At 48.9% G+C, this 19,456-nt stretch overlaps 11 protein-coding genes across 11 annotated transcripts; 7 read left to right on the top strand and 4 right to left on the bottom strand.

The window, feature by feature from the left end:
* The first annotated feature begins 121 nt into the window (after positions 1–121).
* BT62DRAFT_927834 (Endoribonuclease L-PSP) lies at positions 122–881 on the top strand. The gene is made up of 4 exons (XM_043185364.1): positions 122–182; positions 242–345; positions 399–527; positions 576–881. Exons 1-4 carry the CDS (start codon positions 128–130, stop codon positions 669–671), a joined length of 384 nt encoding a protein of 127 aa, XP_043044052.1. The 5' UTR covers positions 122–127; the 3' UTR covers positions 672–881.
* A 52-nt stretch (positions 882–933) lies between these two features.
* BT62DRAFT_943452 (uncharacterized protein) lies at positions 934–2,552 on the top strand. Its single transcript, XM_043187880.1, has 5 exons — positions 934–1,210; positions 1,260–1,388; positions 1,439–1,635; positions 1,684–2,021; positions 2,072–2,552. Exons 1-5 carry the CDS (start codon positions 1,001–1,003, stop codon positions 2,485–2,487), a joined length of 1,290 nt encoding a protein of 429 aa, XP_043044051.1. The 5' UTR covers positions 934–1,000; the 3' UTR covers positions 2,488–2,552.
* Positions 2,546–4,176, top strand: BT62DRAFT_927832 (ras-domain-containing protein). The gene is made up of 9 exons (XM_043185363.1): positions 2,546–2,655; positions 2,703–2,729; positions 2,787–2,840; positions 2,893–2,975; positions 3,029–3,060; positions 3,110–3,172; positions 3,232–3,386; positions 3,446–3,736; positions 3,783–4,176. Exons 1-8 carry the CDS (start codon positions 2,604–2,606, stop codon positions 3,700–3,702), a joined length of 723 nt encoding a protein of 240 aa, XP_043044050.1. The 5' UTR covers positions 2,546–2,603; the 3' UTR covers positions 3,703–3,736; positions 3,783–4,176.
* Positions 3,997–4,961, top strand: BT62DRAFT_927830 (uncharacterized protein). The gene is made up of 3 exons (XM_043185362.1): positions 3,997–4,480; positions 4,543–4,574; positions 4,624–4,961. Exons 1-3 carry the CDS (start codon positions 4,453–4,455, stop codon positions 4,918–4,920), a joined length of 357 nt encoding a protein of 118 aa, XP_043044049.1. The 5' UTR covers positions 3,997–4,452; the 3' UTR covers positions 4,921–4,961.
* Positions 4,962–5,021: 60 nt separating this feature from the next.
* BT62DRAFT_520664 (uncharacterized protein) lies at positions 5,022–6,883 on the top strand. Its single transcript, XM_043181245.1, has 5 exons — positions 5,022–5,154; positions 5,205–5,283; positions 5,332–5,596; positions 5,650–6,532; positions 6,590–6,883. Exons 1-5 carry the CDS (start codon positions 5,152–5,154, stop codon positions 6,644–6,646), a joined length of 1,287 nt encoding a protein of 428 aa, XP_043044048.1. The 5' UTR covers positions 5,022–5,151; the 3' UTR covers positions 6,647–6,883.
* On the bottom strand, positions 6,746–7,962 carry BT62DRAFT_927828 (Isochorismatase hydrolase). The gene is made up of 6 exons (XM_043185361.1): positions 7,717–7,962; positions 7,548–7,658; positions 7,269–7,487; positions 7,116–7,212; positions 6,931–7,053; positions 6,746–6,872 (listed from the first exon to the last, which is right to left on the bottom strand). The coding sequence occupies exons 1-6, from the start codon at positions 7,947–7,949 to the stop codon at positions 6,801–6,803; spliced, it is 855 nt and encodes a 284-aa protein (XP_043044047.1). The 5' UTR covers positions 7,950–7,962; the 3' UTR covers positions 6,746–6,800.
* A 69-nt stretch (positions 7,963–8,031) lies between these two features.
* On the bottom strand, positions 8,032–10,807 carry BT62DRAFT_927824 (uncharacterized protein). Its single transcript, XM_043185360.1, has 6 exons — positions 10,685–10,807; positions 10,215–10,542; positions 9,624–10,148; positions 9,381–9,569; positions 8,580–9,330; positions 8,032–8,523 (listed from the first exon to the last, which is right to left on the bottom strand). Exons 2-6 carry the CDS (start codon positions 10,472–10,474, stop codon positions 8,485–8,487), a joined length of 1,764 nt encoding a protein of 587 aa, XP_043044046.1. The 5' UTR covers positions 10,475–10,542; positions 10,685–10,807; the 3' UTR covers positions 8,032–8,484.
* Positions 10,808–11,185: 378 nt separating this feature from the next.
* BT62DRAFT_927823 (uncharacterized protein) lies at positions 11,186–12,794 on the top strand. The gene is made up of 3 exons (XM_043185359.1): positions 11,186–11,432; positions 11,484–11,986; positions 12,036–12,794. Exons 1-3 carry the CDS (start codon positions 11,192–11,194, stop codon positions 12,573–12,575), a joined length of 1,284 nt encoding a protein of 427 aa, XP_043044045.1. The 5' UTR covers positions 11,186–11,191; the 3' UTR covers positions 12,576–12,794.
* On the bottom strand, positions 12,608–15,376 carry BT62DRAFT_943447 (uncharacterized protein). Its single transcript, XM_043187879.1, has 5 exons — positions 14,707–15,376; positions 14,220–14,652; positions 13,456–14,170; positions 13,148–13,404; positions 12,608–13,089 (listed from the first exon to the last, which is right to left on the bottom strand). The coding sequence occupies exons 1-5, from the start codon at positions 15,208–15,210 to the stop codon at positions 12,803–12,805; spliced, it is 2,196 nt and encodes a 731-aa protein (XP_043044044.1). The 5' UTR covers positions 15,211–15,376; the 3' UTR covers positions 12,608–12,802.
* A 118-nt stretch (positions 15,377–15,494) lies between these two features.
* BT62DRAFT_916923 (uncharacterized protein) lies at positions 15,495–16,404 on the top strand (the record flags this gene model as incomplete). Its single annotated transcript, XM_043184017.1, has 3 exons — positions 15,495–15,626; positions 15,680–15,838; positions 15,889–16,404. The coding sequence occupies 3 exons, from the start codon at positions 15,495–15,497 to the stop codon at positions 16,402–16,404; spliced, it is 807 nt and encodes a 268-aa protein (XP_043044043.1).
* Positions 16,405–17,505: 1,101 nt separating this feature from the next.
* On the bottom strand, positions 17,506–18,949 carry BT62DRAFT_927819 (uncharacterized protein). The gene is made up of 7 exons (XM_043185358.1): positions 18,839–18,949; positions 18,767–18,779; positions 18,662–18,714; positions 18,557–18,604; positions 18,420–18,505; positions 17,861–18,368; positions 17,506–17,802 (listed from the first exon to the last, which is right to left on the bottom strand). Exons 1-7 carry the CDS (start codon positions 18,897–18,899, stop codon positions 17,576–17,578), a joined length of 996 nt encoding a protein of 331 aa, XP_043044042.1. The 5' UTR covers positions 18,900–18,949; the 3' UTR covers positions 17,506–17,575.
* Between the last annotated feature and the right edge of the window lie 507 nt (positions 18,950–19,456).

Here is a 19,456-nt window from a genome sequence, read left to right as displayed (position 1 = left end):
CAGATAAGAGGGAATAGAGATGACTCTGATCGATCACATGATGGACGGACCGGAGCTGAAAGATTCATCCGAAATTCGAAGGGATGCTATAGGGTACAAAGTTATTTCTTCGTCAGCAACCACTATCATGTCCATCGAAAGAATCAACTCGTCTGAGAACTCCTCGTTCACTCGCATTCTCTGTAAGCTCGCTTCCAACGATTCCGCTTTCTTTCGTACAACTTTCTAATGAGTGCTTCAGCTCATGCGACCAAGGTCTCCGGCCTGGGGTTGATCTTCCTTAGTGGTACAACTCCCGTTGATAAGACCGGAACACTCGTTCCTGGAGGAATACAAGAGCATACGGTTCGTTGATATCTCTTGATTCCATTGACAACCTGAAACATATATATCGTTAGGCTCAGTGTCTGACCAACCTAGGAAACGTCTTGGCAGCGTCAGGCTCCTCGTGGGAGAAGGTCATTAAGGTTAACGTATATTTGAAAGACATGGACAACTTCGCAGCCATGAACGAGATCTACGAGAAGGTGAGACGCCAGTGCCGCTTCACAAGTATCTTGGCTAAATTGCTTCAGATGCTGCCTAATCCAAAGCCTTCCAGGACTTGTATCCAGGCCGCCAAGCTTCCAAACGATGTTGACATCGAGATCGAAGCCATTGCAGCTGTATAATATGGAGTACTATGATGCGGAATACGTAGCGAATGCAAGGATTAAATCCATGAAGCTAGTGCCAATGACCATCTTTGCTGGAGCAGAATTAAGAGTCGTAGTGTAGGCGGTTAAAAGTTCGCAAAGATATGTGGACCAGTTGCAAGCGGCGGCACATTTGCCTATCAGGCATAGTAGGAACGGAGTGTCCGTTGTCCGACGCTTCCCGGAGGCTAAATACAGTAAAGTATCACACGTGGTATCTCAAATTCAAATCCGATAGTCAGAATCCATATACTCACCATCGGGCCACCAGGAGCTTTTGTTTTCAACTCACCTTGCTTGATACAATGCCCACGCAGACGAAGACGCCGATCGGCCTGTTGATCAAACCGTCAAAGGCCACCTTGGTCGAGGAATTTGTGGGAAAGTCGCTTGATGGTATAAGGACCCCAGCTATGATCATTGACCGCAAGACATTTTCCGAGAATTGCGCGAAAATGCACCAGAAGGCCAATGATTGGGGTGCAGGGTTCAGAGCCCATCTGAAAACTCATAAGGTAGCATCACTACTCCTTTCGAGGTATCAAATTTTGAATCTAGGAATAGACATCTGAAGGAACAAAATATCAGCTCGTCTCCAGTGCAAACAAGACTGACAGAGTTGTCGTTTCGACTTTAATGGAAGCCTGGGAGGTAGTAAAAGCGGGTCTCATTCGAGATGGTACCGTGAAAGATGTCAGTGATTGCTATTCTTCTTGGATAGCGATTATTGAAGTCAAGAACAGATATTGTACGGCCTGCCAATTCCCGTCAATAAAATAGAGGATATGTCCGAGCTATGGGACGCTATAGTTGTAGATGGCGGCGTCATGCGAATTTTGCTAGACCATCCTGATCAGGTGAAATACTTGAACGAATTTGAGAAGCAGCGCATAACACCTAGGAAATGGTCAGCGTTCGTTAAGATTGATGGCGGACAAAAGTAAATGGAGTTATGCTTGAATATAAACTGATACTGACTGTACCACAGGCGGGCGGGTGTCTCGACTATCACTCCTTACTTTGAAACCCTCCTAACAACCATTTTGGAATCTTCCTTCGTCTCAATCCACGGCTTCTATGGGCATGCAGGGAACTCCTACGCGTCAACTTCGCTCTCGGAGGCTTCTTCTTTTCTGTCCGGTGAAGTCCAGGTTGTAAACGATGCCGCCAGGGCCGCCTTGTCGATACTGAAGAACTTGGGCTTGAAAGCTCCAGAAAGACCTTTTGTGTTGTCGGTCGGTGCGACACCAACGGCACACGCGGCGAGCGCAGAAACGAGGGCGACTCTGTCTACATTGCTTCATGGCGCGCTCGAACTCCATGCAGGTACGCGACCGTCCCGCCGAAGCATGCTTGTTCACTGATGAAATGGACAGGAAATTATCCAATGTTGGATCTGCAGCAGCAACACACAACCTTGATCAACAAGTCACAGATTGCCCAGCGCGTCAGAGCGACGGTCATCTCTTATTATCCGGGACGAGGCCAGGACGGCACAGATGAAGCGCTTATTGACGCCGGCGCAATCGCTTTTAGTAAAGACACAGGCCCATCTGGAGGATACGGAGACGTAGTTGGCAAAGCCTGGCGAGTTGGTAGGATATCGCAGGAACATGGTATCTTGACACGCACGGACAGCGGCCGAAAACTGCAGCTGGGGGAGGTGGTCGACATTGTTGGGCAGCACGCATGTTTGATTACTGCAGCGTATCCTTGGTACTATATAGTCGATTCGGATGTCGAGAACGGGGAGAAGATAGTGGATATATGGGTTCCTTGGAAAGGATGGTAGAGCAGTAGCTTGTATTTTAGTTATGTCACGGTGACAAATGTGACCATTGCCGTCTTCCCACGGCGCCTGCTCACTAGGTGCCAGTGAGCATTGCCTGTCTTTCTTTCCTCGCCACGATGCCGTCCAATGACTACGGAGACTACGATACAGAGCTAATTGAAACTTATGGTATGGCTCTGCTCGCTGTGTCTGTATACTATTTTAACTTTGCTTAGACTTCCTCATGAAATACATCATCATTGGTTCGTATGTCTCATGGCGACAATCTACCGGAAACTCCAATAATTTCATGATCACAGGCGAGGCAGGCACTGGAAAGTCCTGCTTGCTACATCATTTTACCCACAATTCATGTCCGTAATCTCGCAACCCTCCACCCAAGCCCAGCCTAACGTCTCGCCGCAGTCAAAGACCATTCACAACATACTATTGGTGTGGAGTTTTCGAGTCGAACAGTTAAACTAGGTGAAAAGCGGATAAAGTTACAGGTACATACTTCTTGGCTGTTGATGCTCGCATATCATTTATAGATCCATCTTAGTTGTGGGACACGGCAGGTCAAGAACGGTTTCGGTGGCGTGCAGTGTTCCTTCTCTCTAAATGTAGCTGATGTCCGACACAGGTCAGTAACACGCAGTTACTACCGTGGTGCCGCAGGGGCAATTTTGGTTTACGACATCACGAAGTCCGCCTGTCTTTTGTTCCTTTCCTTTCCATCTACTTACCCGATACCTGCGTGCGCAGCCGGGACTCGTTTACAAATCTGTCGCGGTGGCTAGCTGATGCGCGAGCCCTAGCCAGTCCACATCTCGTAACGGTCCTTGTCGGAAACAAGTCTGATTGCGAGGAGGACAGGGAGGTAGAGTGGGCCGAGGCAAGCCGCTGGGCTGCTGAGAATGGTGCGCTTCCGGGTTGCCGAGAACTGACGATCGGCTTACTGTTAGCCCTATGCTATCAGACATTCATTTTTTAGAGGCGTCTTCTCTCACCGGCGACAACGTCGAGGCACCGTTCCTCTTGGCAGCAAGATCCATATTGCTCTCGATAGAATCTGGAGCTCTCGACCCCGAAAAGGCCGGCAGCGGCGTCAGCTACGGAGACCGAGCACTACGAAGAGTAAACAGTTCCAGCCGTTTGAGCTTCGGTAGTTTGAGTGGACGTCCGAGACGAGGAACCGTAAAACTCAAGAGCTGGATTCCCGGCAAATGTTGTTGATCATTTTGATCAACAGGGTCCTTGACTACTTACGGTATGGATCATTCATTTGAGTCCTTCAAACACTTATGTTCTATCAGCCTCTCATCGCATGCGTCACTTTCCTTCTGGATCTTATCGTTCCGGAATTTCATGTGTCTTCTTTCCTTCGGACTCATACCCATTCTCAGCTATACCAGCGCGTGCTCGCACTCCACAGCTCGTGGGTGTAACTATATTGTCAGGTGCATCCTCATCTTCATTGTATCTTCAAACATGCATTTATTCTCTCAGCACCACTATACTACATCTACATGTCCATCTAGACTTGCGTTGTAACTATTCGTAATTGTCATCCTTATAATATGTAACTTGTTGTCTGGACTGATTTCAGGCCTCTCCGAAGACACCCTAAAGACGCTTGACAAATGGCAGCGGTCCGTCAAAGATTCACGCACGGGCGCCTTTGGCCAAAGATTTGAGAATCTGCTGCAACTCAGTGCTTGGTGCGTAACTCGTATCACGATCTGATCGCTTTCACATGTTGGTCATGGTGCGGATTTCGCTGCAGGGCATACGAGGACCGGTCAACTGACCGTAAGAAGCTATGCATTTCCCATTGATGTTTCGACATTTACCCGCGTGGACGGACGCTCCACGTATACAAGGCCTATAATTGTATGGCTCTTATGAGAGTACTTCCCTTTCTCCCCTCCCCCCTTAATCTCCTCGCTCTGGGACCAAGGTGACGATGCGTCCATCGGGCACAAAATGAATAGCACGTCAACGACACAGTCAGGCAGGTCCACCTTTCACGCGCTCTTTCATCTCGACATGCCCTTATCTTTTCGCCATCGGTAGTCATTTCCAGGTCAACCGCACCATTGACATCGGTATTGGACCACTTATCTTTCAGTCCAGGATGCCCTAACGCGCCAACAGTTGACTACGCCTGCGTCCTCTTCATTCGCTGCCGTCGGGACAACTTTGATCGAGACCATCATTTCCACCGTTACTGAATCCGCTGCGTCGTCCGCAGAAACCGCCACGGACGACGTAAGCTTGTCGTCGGTGATAATCGAGTCAGACAGGCAGGCTAGCCCATCAACTGCTTCGCCGATGTCTACCGGTGTACAAGCAGAGTATGTGAAATTATCGGCCCTACGCGTACATTTTCTTATTTTCGACTTGGGGGGTTTCTCTCCAGCATGTCTTCCACATTCTCTACCACGTCGGTGACGGCCAGAACAACCGTGGCGCAAGCAACCACGACGTCGACGCCTGTTGCGGCTCCTCCGAATACTGACGATAGTGCATCTTCCACGAGCACATCCTCCTCGTCGAGTTCCTCTCAAGTCGTTATCACGACCACGTCGAGTACTTCCACCACTCAGGCAACACCGAGTACTAGCACCGTAACGTCGACGCAGCCTGGGGCCACAGTGACTACCACGAGCCCAGGAACTACTAATGGCACGTCCACAACTTCTGTGATCGCGTCAGCAGCAAGTGAAGAGACGCAGGTCACAAGTGCATCGGCAGTGGCTGCTACAGTCACTGAACAATCGGCCACTTCGGTAACTGGATCTACTAATGATGGGAGTAAGTACAGCGATTCGAAGCGTCTTCCCCTTGCTTATCTTGCAACAGGTGGAAATAGTAGCAGTACTGTCAGAGCTACCGGCATTGCTTCAAGCGTAAACTCCGCCGCCTCGACTGTCTCAGCCGTGCATTCTACGCTTCCCCAAGCAATCGGCGTGACAGTTACCGGTTCAGATGGTCAGACGTCGGTTACTTTTCCCAGTTTCGTTACCGTCTTGAGCACTGCAACGGAATCAGACGGCTCCGTAGTCACCGAATCTGCGGTCGTGTCTAATCCAACCAGCGTGGGGCACCCAGAAAGTAGCAACTCCTCGTAATAATTTTTTCTCTTGACGTTTCGATTAAGAATTCTGACTATGTCTGCAGTTTTTTCAGTAATACAAGTGCTGTTGCAGGAACGTTTGCTGCTGTGGGAATCGTCGCATTCGCCATGCTTGCGCTGCTTTTTGTATGCTATCGTCGTAGACGCAGGCAGAGAGAACGAACCAGATGGCTGTCGGCCATCACACAACCCCCTTCATATCCTTTGCATGATGACACTGACAGGGACCCATTCGATGAAGACGATCCATTCGAGGATCCCGGGGATCCACCGCAGATGGCCCAGGTGATGCATGCTCCGCAGACCACCTACATCAACAGGGATCAGCGACATGAGGATTCAGAACATGTCAATACAGAAGCTAGCACCGCTAATCTTCTAGGCGTCCGAAGTTTCACTGCTGCTAGTCTGGGGATTGGACATACCACCCATATACAGGAAGAGGGGCCGTTCAGCGATGTCAACGCGTTCTTGTCGCAAGAAGAAATAGGGCTCGCTATTACAACCGGCCACCCAGCTCCCTCGTCTCTACATTCCAGACAATCCACTCCTTCTCTTTACTCTGACTCACCGCTGGTAAACGGTGATGCAGACTCTTTCTATACTCTTGACTTGCAACCATCGGTGCCCCCGAAAACTGAAATCCGAGCGGTGCCAACTCTAATTCCTCGTCCTCCCCGCTCAATTTTGAGGGGGACTCCCCCGTCGAGTCAGCTCAGAGGCTCAGAGTATAGACCTTTGACTCCTCCAGACTCTGTTGAATCGCAGAGACTCTCCTTCTCGTCCTCTTCTGCGGGTCCATCTACTCCGACCGGACTCGGATTCACAACCGGTAGCAGTCTCGACCATGAACATGGCAAGCTGTCAAATCCGCTTCCGCCTACTTTGAGCCCTACAGCCATTCTCACGCGGCGAACTTTGCTCGATGTATGTATTTTTGGTTATCTTCCTCCCAAGTCTTGTCAGTATAATGAACTTTGACAGATACGCCCACGACCTAGTCGCGACAACGTACAGACAGATGCTTCAGGAAGGGTGTAGAGTTCCTGCATCAGGGCACCAACTTAAGGTTTATTTCAGAGTGTACATTAGTTAGCTCTTTTTCCCTTATCGCATATTTCATTGCATAGTATATGTATGACGGACATTGGGTGCTTTTGCACAACGCCTTGTATCATGATTCATATATTCATATCTAACAATGTATTGACACATGCCGATTTCCCTTAGCGTAGGCTTTCAGTGGTCGTAGCAAAGCCGTAGCTCTCTGAAACAAATTTTAAGCATCCGATGAATCTTGAGAAGCACATTTGAATCAGGCGCACATTTGCGACATTATATACGACGTTATCATAGCCGCCTTCCGGTGATGTCGTGGCTGTGGCATCTTTCAGGAGTATACAGTCGTATCCCCGATAATAGGCATCGACAAGTGTCCCAAGCACACACTATCGAATTGCCAAATCATTCCAGAACCTTATGGAGCAGTGAAAAACAATGATGCTGATACCTGATCTGTATTGACACCTGCGAAAAATAGTGTCGTGATCCCGTTCTCCGCGAGAAAGAGGTCAAGGGCGGACTGATATCCCCACAAACCGCTCATCCTGCCGTTCATCGTGAGATATCCTACTATGATTGAAAATCAATACAATGCCGTTACCGGTTTTTGTGGATCCAGAAATCAGTTCCTAGTTCCTTGCCCTTGAGATATTCTTCTTGCAAGGGCCCGTAAAGATCTGAATTGAGTGCGTCCCGCATGAGAAGTCTCCCGAACGCTCCTGGTAATTCGGGCCCGAAACTACCACGTCCGGCCTTTGTGAATCCACGAACGAGGGAAGGTGGGATAGTTTGCAATTCATGATCAGTGAGGCCCCAGTTACTGGAAAATTTCGCACGAGTTGGGTCAGGGCGCGCGAACTAACAGGAATAGGGTACCTACACCCAGAGAACCTTGATATCCCTTTCTCTCGCAATAGGAACCAATTTCATGAGTGGCTCCACGCATTCTAGGCCGGTGGGATGGTCTCTGAGATCAGGATGCAGGAAGTAACTAACATTGGGGCAACGTAAGCCGTGTCGAGCAGTGACGAGACAGTGCAGATAACTACTTTTGCATGTCAATGATAACAACGGCACTCGATTTGGCATCGATGCGAATTGTACGCTCACGATCCACAGCAACGTCCAGCTGACCAGGAAGTAAAGGTGGAGAATGGTGTTCGGCGTTGGGCGCCACGGACAGTGTCCGAGTCAAATCAATCAATCCTGAGGGATATTCCCACCAGAAAGATGCACTGTTGCCGTATTTTGTGACAGAAGAGACGGGAGGTCGCGAAGCCATTTCGGATAGAGAGTGGGGGGGGAATCATAACAAGTAGGTACGCTGGCTCGAGAAACTTGTGCTTTATCTGTGGTCTCAGTCATCTGATAACAAATGCGTGGGTATTATTGATAAAAACATTACTAGAGAAATCTGAAAACCATACCGGCTTTTACTAATCGAAAATACTCGACTAAGGACTACTCCGTACCCTACGACGCGTCGTGTCCTAGACATCACGTGAAACAAAATGCCTCCTCCCCAAGCTAAGTACAAGCGGAAAAAGTATACAGACTGAGAATGCGTAAAGAATATCTATGTATTCGGTCCATATGCAATGTACTACAACTCGTATGCTGCCAACAAGGGCATCGGTCTATGGTTACCAAATACACTATATAAAATATACTAAAATGAAGTAAAGAGCGTGCGTTTTCGTGTCAGTGTCTACTAAAAACAAGTTCAGAGGTCCATGCAAATGGGCGTCAGAATATACAAGGGTCCGCAATGCTGTTGAGGTGTCGGCACCTCGAGTAAGTATGACGGAAAAAGCTACCTAGGACTCCTGGGAAACCTTATCCGGAACATTCCGAACCTACAGAGCAGAAGTTAGTGAGAGCACTACAAGGTTCATAAGTGGAAGACTCGTACTCCAAGAACCGGACGCGAGTAGTCTTCATTGTCCCTAAGGTCGGCCCTGTCACTATCTGAATCATCTTTGAGCCGCCGGCGGAGGTCAGGATCTAGGCGGTCATCTCCTGTACTCTCCGAAGAGTATACTGATGAGGCGGCATCATTGCCTTCGGTGTTTTGAGTGGTGGGTGATGGCTGATTTTTCGTATCTGAGAGTCTTCGTGGGTTACGAGGCGGTGGCGAAGGAGGCCCTGAATTATCACCAGTGTTTTGGGCTTGATAGAAGGATGCCAGAAGTGGCTCGTAGCTTCCTGCACTATGTGACGCAGAATGACTGATCCTCTGCTCGCTCGCGTTTCCACGGATGTTACCAAACACGCCACTGCCAGCACCGGGTGGTGGACTCGGACTCCTCACTGGTGTGTAATCGTCCCTGCCTATTGGAGGATGACCAACGTCTGCATACGGATTATAGCCACCTTCCACATTATCGATGTAAGCAGACAGTCGACCCGCACTTGGTATAGAGCTCCGGGGAGAATGCTGAGACATCTGCATTCTCGAGCCATCCTCATGTTCGTCATCATCATCGAGGGGTGCACGGTGAAAGCCAGCAGCAGTAAGAGTAGCCGAGACGGCATTGTCATGCTCCATTCGCCGAGTGCGACGCCGCCGACGAATGTAGAAAATTATGAATAGTATTATTGACGCTGCTGCCAGGCCGACGAGCACGAATACCCCCGCAACTGCACCTTTGTTTTGAAAGAAGCTGTCAGAGAGAATCAGCAATGACGTTGCGCGTAGATGCAAAAGACGCACGATGAGGTGTTGCTGCTAGAGCCAGAATCCGAGCTTAGAGTGGGGTTGACACCGATTTGTGTTATGGTGACGACGCCTCCATCACTACCTGTACTTGTCACCAAACTGGTAACAGCCGATGGCGTACTTGTTGTCGTCTGGCCAGCACTATTTGTCGTGGTTATGTACACAGTACTCTGCAAGGTAGTTCTAAAAATAAAATAAGAATTAGGGCGAGATGAGTGAGAACATTTTGACACGAACACGGTCTCAGCAGGTGTAGAGGTGGTGCTGGTTTCAAGGTCAGTGCTCGTGGATGAGGTTGACGATGTCGTTGATGTCGTTGTTTCTGTAACAGCAGGCGTCGATGTCGTAGTGGGAGTGGTTGACGTTGTCGTGATTACAGACGTCGAGGTGGCGGAGGAAGAGGTAGACGTTGTGGTTGGTAAGGATGTTGTTGTTGCCGTCGTTGAGGAAGTCGACTGTGAAGTTGATGAAGTCGTCTCAGACGTCGTTGTCGACGGCAGTTCCGATGTTGAAGTGGAAGATGAGGATGAAGATGATGTAGTGGGAGACGACGACGACGATGATGATGATGATGACGACGACGACGACTCAGAAGTCGTTGTGGATGTAGACGTTGTAGGTGCCTGGGTACTGCTTGACGTATTTTGTGAAGACGAAGTGGACATTTCGGTTGTTGAAGTATTACTTGTGGTGGCAGTCGGTGAAGTATTAGAAGATGAAGTAGTTGTGGGTGAAGCAGTCGTAGTAGGCGACGCTGTAGTGCTAAGTGCAGAGTAATGATGCAATCAACACGAGGATAGCAATAGTGCAAAAAACACGGACACTCACGAAACGAGACGATTCGAAGAAGTCGGAGATGTAGTCGACATGTTCGAGGTAGTTTGAGTGGTCGAAGATGCCGTTTGAGTGGTCGATTGAGTAGCAGTTTGGGTAGCAGTTTGAGTGGCCGTTTGAGTATCAGATTCGGTTTGCGTAGTTTCCGTTAAAGATTGAGTAGTTTGGGTAGCGGTATTCGTTGTAGATTGTGCATTGGTCAGAGTCGTAGATGAACCGGTCGCAGTAGTTGTTGGTATAGTTTGCGACGACATGAGCAGAATAAATGGTGGAGAGTAAATGGTAAAGGATGGCAGTCAGAAAGTGAAGAAAAGAAGGAAAGCTGGAACGCAGAGACGGGAAAAAAGGCAGTGAGCATCGATTTTTCCGACGAGAATGAGCTCAAAACGCGAAAAATGCGTCGACACAAGTGCAGTGTAGAGGAACTGGTCGGCTACGAAGAGAAGACTATTCGCAAGGCTTACCTAGATCTGAAGAGGTTTGCTGTCTCTTTGGCCGGTTGGAAAGCATTTGAGTACCATTTGCCTTGTCCACGTACCTCCAAGCACCGAACACTGGCCTGGTAACGGGAAAAAGAGGGAAAAAAATGAAAAACCAGGAAGGCGCAGCGGGACGGTGGTAGGGAAAAGGTGGCTGCAAGAGCCAGCTCGTGCCAACTAACGGCAACTTCTCAAATTCAAGCACAGCCACATTTCAAATTCCAAACTGGGCCGTAGTCCCTCCTGCAGGCGGCTAAATATATCAATTCGCTCGGTGCGCCTCTTGTTGGGTAGCCAATATCTCCTCGAAATAACGACTATCAACTCTCAGAAATACGACTGGCAATTACTGTTGTCTCTTCAACGGCCAAAAGAAGCCGCTTCAGACGCTTACGAAACACCCAGGGCTGCGCACGGAGCCTGCTCACCGCTTTTGGCAATTTATTTAAATTTTTATTTACCCCGTTCAGGCTAGTTTCCATTCCACCCGCCATGACCATCATCAACAAGGCCGCCCCGCCCATTGCCGGCCCATCGTCTCTACCTAGGCCATCGTCGTCGCCGCCCCCGCCCCCGCCGCCCTTTCGCGACGTCGCTGAAAGCACCCACCTGCTCATTGACTTCGACGACGCCCAAGGGGACCCTCCGCCAGAATTCACTCCATACCATGCTGAGTATTTCGATACCGGGAATGGCGACATCGTGTCTCACGATCCCCACTTGAATTCGGACGGTATGCATGTCTTGCTCCATGTCATGATGGCCCTACTCATCTCCTGAGAAGGAGAAGCGCTCTATCGATTCCTGCTGTCTCAAGCAAGCACCCCTCCGTCGCTCTCTCTTCACTGTCACGGTACCCATTCAGAAACTCACCATCGCCACGTAACTCACACAGGTCGCGGCGGCACGATCGAAACGCGGCTCGAGAGCTACACCGAAACCGTCGTCGACTTCGACTTTTACATCTCCCTTGATCACCTTATCCTTCCAGAACCGACTCACTGGTCCGTTGCAGATTCTGATCCTGCTTATCGCGGTCGTATGGTCAAGGAGATTGACCTGTCTGGTAAAAAGAAAGCGAAGCGGAAGGAAAGAAGAGCTTTCCGTTCTTGGATCAAGGACAGGGATGCACGCGGCCTTCCACCGTGGATTTCGAGCACTCAGGCTACGGGCGCTCATCCAGCCTTAGAAGACTCCGCTGTCCTTAGATCTTCCAAGACCCTTCGGACCTGGGCTGACGAATACTGCGCTTCCCCAAAATACCTGAAAGAATTCGTCTACGTCAAAGTAAGCTCACATAAATACACCGGCTCCAGTCATTCACATTAACTCCAAGTCCGTCTACGGATGGAATTTACGCAACCTTGAATCTGCCATCCGTTCTATCATCAAGACGTCTCTCTACACCGGTACACTCGAGGTTAACTTCGAAACTTCCGCCAAAGAAGTTTACATCAGACCCGATAACCGTCTCTCGAGAACCCTTTCCAATAAATGGTTAAAATTCCTGTCCATTATCCTTTTCATATTTCCATTCATCTGGCTGTTCAAGCGTTTTCATAACAAGGGCGGTGGTAGGTGGGAGGTTTGCGGTGGCGCCTACGCTCTGAAACGCTGGCTGCCACTTGACTCCGAATCTGAACATACCGTAGATAAGAAACAGTTACAGTCCGTTGCTAGGGATGCTGCGATTGTGCGCCCTAAAGACGGGCAGGCGAGCAAGTTCGTCGGATCCAGGGAAGGCGAGTGGCTGAAGCAGTGGCAAGGTACCATCATACGGGCCGTGCAGATGCGTTATGAATCTATTGAACCTATGTTGGTCCCCACCGACCAGCTTCTCAATCATCCCTTGCCTGTTGAACTGGACGGCTACTAATTTTTAACGGCATGTGTATATCCTCAATATTTATCCAGCAGCAAACTGTGACCTTTCAATACATCACATTCAAGACGGACGCACGCAGACTAGACTTTTAAGTCCAATCCAAAGAAAGAAATGTATATAATGCCAAGTTCCAACAAATAATTGAGAAAGCATGGAAAAGAGATATGGGATATGATATACATTACAGTATGTGAAATTGTTTTAGATATATGCCAATGTTATGAATGAACATGTTGATTGAGATTCACATTCGTGCGTAGCAATGCGGACGAGTGTGGTGTCAATGATGGTGTGTATGATTGTCCTGCTCGCCCGGATTCCTGTTGTTGATACCTTTCAGACTCCGAATACTCCTCGCCATCTAGCAAGGCAAGAGCTGTCTCCAAAAACCACATGTTCTTCTTGATGAAGTGCACAACAATGGTTCCACCCAAACGGCTGTTTTCATATCTTGTCTTCCTACCTTCTCGATGTGCCCATGCATATTCTGAAGACATGGCGCTCCCTGATCGTTTAATCGTCAAATTGGCGAAGCCAAACTCAATGAAAAAAGGACGACTAGCCTTCACTGATGGTAGACATATCGCTACCTTCAATAAGAGCTTCCACTGCTTCATGTGTTGACAGACTGGACACCGGAGGTGTATATCGAACGCCAAACGTTGAAACACTTGAATGAGCCCAAGACGCTGGCGCAGGAAGAAAGCCTGTATTGATTGTCATAGACCCAGTCACCTCTTGCGGAACATTGGCTAGATACGATGCCACGCTGCGCTTGACACGAGTTACTTCGGAAGGAAAAAGGAAGCCGTGGGCGTACCTAGACAGGAGGTAAGCGGAAAATGTCACGAACAAGATATGCCTAACATACACAGTGCCAGACCGCGGGTGGTCGTATATCCAGCAACGCTCACTAGCCCATCGTATCTCAGACGCTAATGGATGCATCGTCATCCATTTCGCAGTTTGCTTGTCCTCGGCACCTTTTGTAACTCCTTTGATTGCAGGGTCCTTGGCTACCCAATCGACCAGACTCCAACTGAGAGCATACAACTCTCCAGCCATGAATCGATGCAGTCGGTTCGTGACAAGATATCCCCAATATATCAGGGGATCTTTCAAGCCTTTCTGCTCATCTAGTATCGTCATAAAATGATCTGACGACGTCGATATAACCGTGCTATTTGTCTTCCAGTGTGCTTCATCCTTTAGTTGTATTGCTGGGTGAGGCCCGGTGTCGTTGAGATGATGAGATTTTGGGGTTTCGTGGAGCGACACGCGCAGTCGAGACTCGAGTTCTGCCATCATTACAAAGGAATCGTCATCGACTTTAACAACGTAATCCGGTCGTACCCAAGATCGAAAACGTCCTGATTCCTGGTCCCTCCAGGCATGCACCGAGTCGTGTAGAGCGAGGGGTGGCGGTGGGGTCGTCAAATTTAAGTATGAAAAGCGCAAAGGAGGTGTAGGGATATCGAAATATAGAGGTGGAACCCAAGCGTTGAGTGATGCCCAGGAGAAGAAGGCATATGTCTTGCCTCCATTCATGTTCTCTGAAACAGGTAAAATTACAAGATCGTTATACACTGAAAGGAATGTCAGTAGAAAATAGAAGCCGACAAACCAGATACGCACGTTCCATCTCCAGCTGAATCTGCTGCTCCCAATCTTTCCGAGGTTGACCGAGGATGAATCGAACGACCGACCGAGACGTCCCCACCCCATTATCGCCGGAGCTTGCGCCTTCTCTACTTCTGGGGTGACTTGCCCAAGTGGAACGTATCAAAGAACGTCTTTCAAAGGCTGAATCGATTGAGAAGACACCAATGAAAAGACCAGCTGGCGGAAGTAAATCTAGGTCTTTAGGAGGAAAATCTTTTTCCGTTGGCAAAAGTTCTGGGTATGGATACGGATAGGTCGATGACATGGTGTAGTCCGTTGGTGAAGCCATGGATGGTATTGAGCAATAACCACGCCATGGCAACGGCTCCTTGTCAGGATTGAAGATGTATATCAAAAGAAGTCGGAGGAAGATAGCAAATGCAGTAAGGACCACTAGTGTTAGGATCTGTCATTTTTTTGAGTAGGCAAAGAAAATCAGGACAGTGTGACACAAGCATACGATGGTTATGGGCTGCTGAGGAACGAGCGGATGTCGAACAATCCTTCTTGTCCATTTCTTCAAGGTCCGTAGGACTCCACCGCCTCTCCTTCTTCTGCGGCGCGTAAAAGACCACCACCGCCTGTCTTCCCTCCATGTTGACGGTGTCCGCCTTGTCAACAGCGGCGAGCCTGACTCACTTTCCGTTTCAGACGAGCATGAAGATGATGAGGCATGTGAAATGAAGAACTGTGGTAGCGGAGACGTAGAGCGTGATGGAATGGGAGTAGAATTGGCGGTCGATGAGACAGAGGTCCTGCCTGAATGAGTCTGAGGCAAGTACAGGAAGGCTGGTCGCGGTGAGGGAGTCGTCGCTCCTGGCTGAGACGACGACGGCAGTTGTGTCCTCACCGTTTCATCCGAGTCGTTGTTGCTATCGTCGTCGTCGTCGTCGCCGCCGTCTGGACGGAGCGAAAGAGGCAGCCGAGGAGTTTGCGGATGCAAAAAATTAGCGGAGAAAGACATGGATGAACGAATGTGATTAGGCCGCGCGCAGTTTGGAGCCAAGATAAATTAGAAGAAGTAGAAAGCAGGAAGAGGGACCACAGGAGAAATGCTTCACCGCCGCCGTCGCGGACGTCGAGGAGAGCCTTTTGGCGGTTATCAGGCTAGGAGCGTCTAGGAGGTATTTGAAGATGTCCCAGAACGGCCCAATCCTTCTCGTACATATCACGTGATAAAACACAGCCACGCGCAATGGCTGACCTTTAATTACACTTTCAAATTCCCAATGACATACATAATACCCCATGGGCAAGCTGAACATCGCTCATCACAAATCCTACCATCCGTATCGTAGGGATAACATTGAAAGGGTCCGACGCGATGAAGAAGAGGCACGGGAGAAGGAGGCACGGGAGGAAGGAAGAATGATGTTGGCGGTAAGTCTCCTTTCTGCAATACATGGCCGTGCCTTACCTTTTTTTTAATATAGGATTCAGAGGCTAGAATAGACCTGCTCAGAGAACGAGCAGGGGTTGCCTCTCTCCCCAAGAAAAAGGGGAGAGACGGTGATATGAAGCTGCTGGAGCGTGCTAAGGAATCGCTGCCCACATCTGGAGGTCATATCAACTTTTTTGAAGATCTCGAACAGGTTTGTATGCTTGCTTGTATTCTATACCCAGTTTACTAACTTGGAAGTAGAACGCCATAATTACAGCCGTGCGCTCAACCAAGAAGGCTGGGCCCATGGAAACGGACAAAGGAATACCATTAGCTCCTGATGCCAAAGATCTCCGGCCATGGTATTCTGAACGCAACCGCGATCGAGATGACGCGGAGGTAGATGAAGCTGCTGAGGAACGAAGGAAGCGAGACACGGCACGAAAATCCATTCATGATCCTCTAACATCTATCACACATCAACTTGCTTCCAAGTCCTCCTCCTCGTCTTCTTCCTCGCGACACCGTCCTCGACCTCCTGCAGGATCTCCTGGCCAGCCGCCAGAAGTCAGCGCGCGCATTACACGTGAATTATCTGAAAGAGAGCGGGCCCTGGCCCTGATTCGACGGAAGAAGCAAGGCAGTGAGACGCCAAGCACAGTGCATGGGGGAATTACTGAATCTGAGTACGGTGATATGTACAACCGACGAGAGGTAGAAGAAGCCCATCGTGGCCGCTGGGAAAGTAATTTCAGACGGTATCAAGGGAGGCATTGATAATCTGGGAAGGCATGCGCTTCGTGCGAATGTGGGTCACATCGACGATGCGATCTTACCATTTTACGGTTTCACAATTCATGTCGTCTGTACACGATTATCCATCTGCTTCGGATGCGACTATCACCGATGTCGTAGGTAAGAAAACTCGACTTGTCTGATGCGCAAAAATGCGAATTAACCCTCACGGCTAGGTCGTAGCGACGTCCGCTCACGATTCCCTGGGGATTTTGGCTATGTACAGTAAATCGGCGCTTTCTCAGACTCACTGCGGAGAACATCGTGTTTTCAATCGCGATGATTGCTATCCGTCAATCTCGTCAGTGTTACTGTGTCATCCTTATATCATAGAAGCACATGATACAAAATACGTGTTCATGTCAAGACGAAAGCAGGATCGATGACCTCGATAACCGTCAGGACAAACTGGTGATAACCTCGATGGCTAGTACAAATTATGGCTATCCGTCTTCGATTTATCTCTGTCCATCGAGTTTCACAGACGAAAGGCCATGGATCATCCCATACCTTGTCTTGCTGTTTGTCAGTAAGCGCGTCGTAGCTCGTCACCTGGTCTTGATTATCCTCGTTCCGAGCATGCGCTGCCATGAACAGTCCGTAAGATTGGGACAAGTTGCCGGACAAACAGCAATACCTATTATCATCTCTCAAGCTTCCGGCCCAGGGCTGTATGGTATTTTTTTCTAGGTCTTAGCAGAGCTTTTACCGGCATATCTTTTTTTCCTTAGGAGATGCTGTGGCCTGTCCTCTAGTTGAAGGAACCGAACGTTTTGATCACCCAGCTGGAGTATGGCTCTGTAAAAAAACGCCAGGCTTCAGTTGAAATACGATGGCTGATAAGCCTAAGTTCATCTTGGTTGGACAAGCAGGCTGGTAGTGACCGGGTCATCTTGGATCTGATGACACAAATGAGTTGCTGAAAAGGAAGTTCCGTGGTGACGAACATGATTTCGCCGCTGGTTGGTTATTGAATATTGCCCGCTGTTGTTCTTATTTAAGATATATATCTGTACAATGCCTAGGTACCTTCGAACTTTTCGGATCTACTTCTTATGATGCTCACTGCTTTCGATCTAGTTCGTGTCAACTTGAAGATCTGACCAAGCCGTACAGTCGTTCTTACTAACGTTCAATAGTATACACGAAACATTCAATGCAGGCCTTCTGCATACACCTTATTCCAACTGGGCCTCCCCTTCATCGCTTCCCAGTACTCGGACAGTCGGCTCTTTTCTCCCAGCTTGAAATCTGTTCCAACATAGTGCTGCAGCCTCCCAACCACAGCGATGCCATCGTCTGTAGCCGCGCCTCCGGCAAGCTTGACTATCCTCGCCAACCATGAAGAGAGATGCATATCCGCAATTGATAGTTGGTCCCCTGCATGGCGTTATGATGAATTTAAGAGTAAATCGGAACATGGATTGAGGACTCGTACCGAGAGCAAAGGGCCCGATGACATCCTTCTCCAGTCTAAGAAGGGTACGACCGAGCGAGGCACGTGCGGATTTCGCCATTTCAAAGTACTCTGCTCTTTTAGTCTTCTCTCCTGGCTCCAAAGCAGATTCTGAAATATCTGCGTTTTTATACAACCCCACTAATACTTCTATTGCGGCCTGTTTCTCCTTCCAGAACGCCGTAACTTTCTCGGAAACTTGGATTGTGCCACTATTAGCATCGGAGATGTGTTTGGATAAGACATCTCTGCGTGCATGCAACACCGGGAGCAATTCACGAGCCAAGCTCCTCAAGGAGTCCACGTCGCGAGCGTTCATATATCTGAGGTTATCTGGATTGGCTTCTTCGGTATGAATGAGTTCTATCATTTCTGCTGAGGTTTCTGTAAAGGCGATAGTCGCTGGAGTTAATGACGGTGCCGGGGCTTGCGATGTTGTATGGGTTTGCGACCACGGTGAGCGAGATTTATCAAGAAATTCAATGATAGCCTGATATCATGTCAGTATACTGTTCCCAACGTCACATGAAATAGTGCGAACTTTGCTATCAGTGATCGCTCTGTATCGACTCTCCACGGCCACCGAGAGTGTTTTCTGGAGTGGAACGACCAAGGTTGGAACAATTGCTGGCACAAATGTCACTTCACGACATTAGGTAGGATCGAGGGATGCAGTACCTTTGTTGTTGAGACGTAGAAACGATGGATCAAAGTTTCCGCCCTTGTCTAAGCAGTTGGTTGGGTATACAGATAGGATCAGGAAGATTCCTGGCGAAAACTCACTCAAGTCGACAACGCGGAGATCGACCTCGTCCGCTCCGTATCCCTTCTCCTCTCTAGCTCAATAAATTTGGGAAAACAACAACTTATCATGAAGGACTTTCTTACAACGCGAGGAGAACTATTTCAAAAGAATGAGATCACGACTCGGAAAAAGTGTACAAGTAGTACTGTACTTACCTGCAGAAGACCATATAGACTCTGAAGAATAATAAAGAACTGCTTTTGGTATGCTCGACATGATGGTTGAAGTTGTAGTATGTGGTTTCAGGCTGTGAAGGTGCTACAGCAACACCGGCGTGCATTATGAATGACATCATGCTACGACAGGGGTCACATCACATGATGCCATTACACCTGTGACGGGCATTCCTGGACTCAGCTCTTCAGCCGTCACCTCCATTACCTCCTAAAAATTGCAGCAATGTCTACTCTTAGGTCAGTTTTATGCTCCACTTTTGTATGGAAATGAAAGCTTTACATCGCTCTAATCAGACACGAGTTCTACGAAACTGACGAACGCCTCACTCTGTCGATCTTTGATCGCAACGCAGACCCATCTGAGGTGAACGTCCAGTTTGAGCCCAGAAAGGTTCGTACGTATTCTGCTTGAGCATTTCCCTGAACTGATGTGTATCAGTTTACCTACACACACGGCGATAAAAGTCTTGTTCTTGCGCCACTCAAGGGTCAAGTCAATCCCGGATCTTGCGAGTACACCGTTGGCAAGGTGAAAGTGGAGATCAGGCTGATGAAGATGGTGTCTGGTCGTTGGGGCGCACTGGTGGGAGACAGTCC

Source organism: Guyanagaster necrorhizus (genome assembly GCF_019112545.1).
Source record: "Guyanagaster necrorhizus MCA 3950 unplaced genomic scaffold BT62scaffold_4, whole genome shotgun sequence".
NCBI classification, from domain to species: Eukaryota; Fungi; Basidiomycota; class Agaricomycetes; order Agaricales; family Physalacriaceae; genus Guyanagaster; species Guyanagaster necrorhizus.
This window is presented reverse-complemented; position numbering and strand designations above follow the sequence as displayed.

What these genes read in the sequence shown, in the direction of transcription:
- BT62DRAFT_943452 (XM_043187880.1), top strand. Translation starts at nt 1,001, where the DNA reads ATGCCCACGCAGACGAAGACGCCGATCGGCCTGTTGATCAAACCGTCA. An exon ending in GAGATGGTACCGTGAAAGAT is followed by an intron (nt 1,389 to 1,438) that starts GTCAGTGATTGC and finishes AGTCAAGAACAG; the next exon opens with ATATTGTACGGCCTGCCAAT. An exon ending in CGCGCTCGAACTCCATGCAG is followed by an intron (nt 2,022 to 2,071) that starts GTACGCGACCGT and finishes TGAAATGGACAG; the next exon opens with GAAATTATCCAATGTTGGAT.
- BT62DRAFT_927834 (XM_043185364.1), top strand. Translation starts at nt 128, where the DNA reads ATGTCCATCGAAAGAATCAACTCGTCTGAGAACTCCTCGTTCACTCGC. An exon ending in CTCGTTCACTCGCATTCTCT is followed by an intron (nt 183 to 241) that starts GTAAGCTCGCTT and finishes TGAGTGCTTCAG; the next exon opens with CTCATGCGACCAAGGTCTCC. An exon ending in GAGGAATACAAGAGCATACG is followed by an intron (nt 346 to 398) that starts GTTCGTTGATAT and finishes ATATATCGTTAG; the next exon opens with GCTCAGTGTCTGACCAACCT.
- BT62DRAFT_927819 (XM_043185358.1), bottom strand. Translation starts at nt 18,899, where the DNA reads ATGTCGAGCATACCAAAAGCAGTTCTTTATTATTCTTCAGAGTCTATA. An exon ending in GAGCGATCACTGATAGCAAA is followed by an intron (nt 18,369 to 18,419) that starts GTTCGCACTATT and finishes ACATGATATCAG; the next exon opens with GCTATCATTGAATTTCTTGA. An exon ending in CATCGGGCCCTTTGCTCTCG is followed by an intron (nt 17,803 to 17,860) that starts GTACGAGTCCTC and finishes AACGCCATGCAG; the next exon opens with GGGACCAACTATCAATTGCG.
- BT62DRAFT_927823 (XM_043185359.1), top strand. Translation starts at nt 11,192, where the DNA reads ATGACCATCATCAACAAGGCCGCCCCGCCCATTGCCGGCCCATCGTCT. An exon ending in TCCCCACTTGAATTCGGACG is followed by an intron (nt 11,433 to 11,483) that starts GTATGCATGTCT and finishes TCTCCTGAGAAG; the next exon opens with GAGAAGCGCTCTATCGATTC. An exon ending in AAGAATTCGTCTACGTCAAA is followed by an intron (nt 11,987 to 12,035) that starts GTAAGCTCACAT and finishes ATTAACTCCAAG; the next exon opens with TCCGTCTACGGATGGAATTT.
- BT62DRAFT_520664 (XM_043181245.1), top strand. An exon ending in TGGATCTACTAATGATGGGA is followed by an intron (nt 5,284 to 5,331) that starts GTAAGTACAGCG and finishes ATCTTGCAACAG; the next exon opens with GTGGAAATAGTAGCAGTACT. An exon ending in CCAGAAAGTAGCAACTCCTC is followed by an intron (nt 5,597 to 5,649) that starts GTAATAATTTTT and finishes CTATGTCTGCAG; the next exon opens with TTTTTTCAGTAATACAAGTG.
- BT62DRAFT_927824 (XM_043185360.1), bottom strand. Translation starts at nt 10,474, where the DNA reads ATGTCGTCGCAAACTATACCAACAACTACTGCGACCGGTTCATCTACG. An exon ending in TCTTCGAATCGTCTCGTTTC is followed by an intron (nt 10,149 to 10,214) that starts GTGAGTGTCCGT and finishes CTCTGCACTTAG; the next exon opens with CACTACAGCGTCGCCTACTA. An exon ending in TCTAGCAGCAACACCTCATC is followed by an intron (nt 9,331 to 9,380) that starts GTGCGTCTTTTG and finishes TCTCTCTGACAG; the next exon opens with CTTCTTTCAAAACAAAGGTG.
- BT62DRAFT_927832 (XM_043185363.1), top strand. Translation starts at nt 2,604, where the DNA reads ATGCCGTCCAATGACTACGGAGACTACGATACAGAGCTAATTGAAACT. An exon ending in GCAGGTCAAGAACGGTTTCG is followed by an intron (nt 3,061 to 3,109) that starts GTGGCGTGCAGT and finishes TGTCCGACACAG; the next exon opens with GTCAGTAACACGCAGTTACT. An exon ending in CCGCTGGGCTGCTGAGAATG is followed by an intron (nt 3,387 to 3,445) that starts GTGCGCTTCCGG and finishes CTATGCTATCAG; the next exon opens with ACATTCATTTTTTAGAGGCG.
- BT62DRAFT_927828 (XM_043185361.1), bottom strand. Translation starts at nt 7,949, where the DNA reads ATGGCTTCGCGACCTCCCGTCTCTTCTGTCACAAAATACGGCAACAGT. An exon ending in GATATCAAGGTTCTCTGGGT is followed by an intron (nt 7,488 to 7,547) that starts GTAGGTACCCTA and finishes GAAATTTTCCAG; the next exon opens with TAACTGGGGCCTCACTGATC. An exon ending in TTCTGGATCCACAAAAACCG is followed by an intron (nt 7,213 to 7,268) that starts GTAACGGCATTG and finishes GATGAACGGCAG; the next exon opens with GATGAGCGGTTTGTGGGGAT.
- BT62DRAFT_927830 (XM_043185362.1), top strand. Translation starts at nt 4,453, where the DNA reads ATGAATAGCACGTCAACGACACAGTCAG. An exon ending in CACGTCAACGACACAGTCAG is followed by an intron (nt 4,481 to 4,542) that starts GCAGGTCCACCT and finishes CGCCATCGGTAG; the next exon opens with TCATTTCCAGGTCAACCGCA. An exon ending in CAACCGCACCATTGACATCG is followed by an intron (nt 4,575 to 4,623) that starts GTATTGGACCAC and finishes ACGCGCCAACAG; the next exon opens with TTGACTACGCCTGCGTCCTC.
- BT62DRAFT_943447 (XM_043187879.1), bottom strand. Translation starts at nt 15,210, where the DNA reads ATGTCTTTCTCCGCTAATTTTTTGCATCCGCAAACTCCTCGGCTGCCT. An exon ending in CACCCGCGGTCTGGCACTGT is followed by an intron (nt 13,405 to 13,455) that starts GTATGTTAGGCA and finishes CCTCCTGTCTAG; the next exon opens with GTACGCCCACGGCTTCCTTT. An exon ending in TATGTCTACCATCAGTGAAG is followed by an intron (nt 13,090 to 13,147) that starts GCTAGTCGTCCT and finishes TTAAACGATCAG; the next exon opens with GGAGCGCCATGTCTTCAGAA.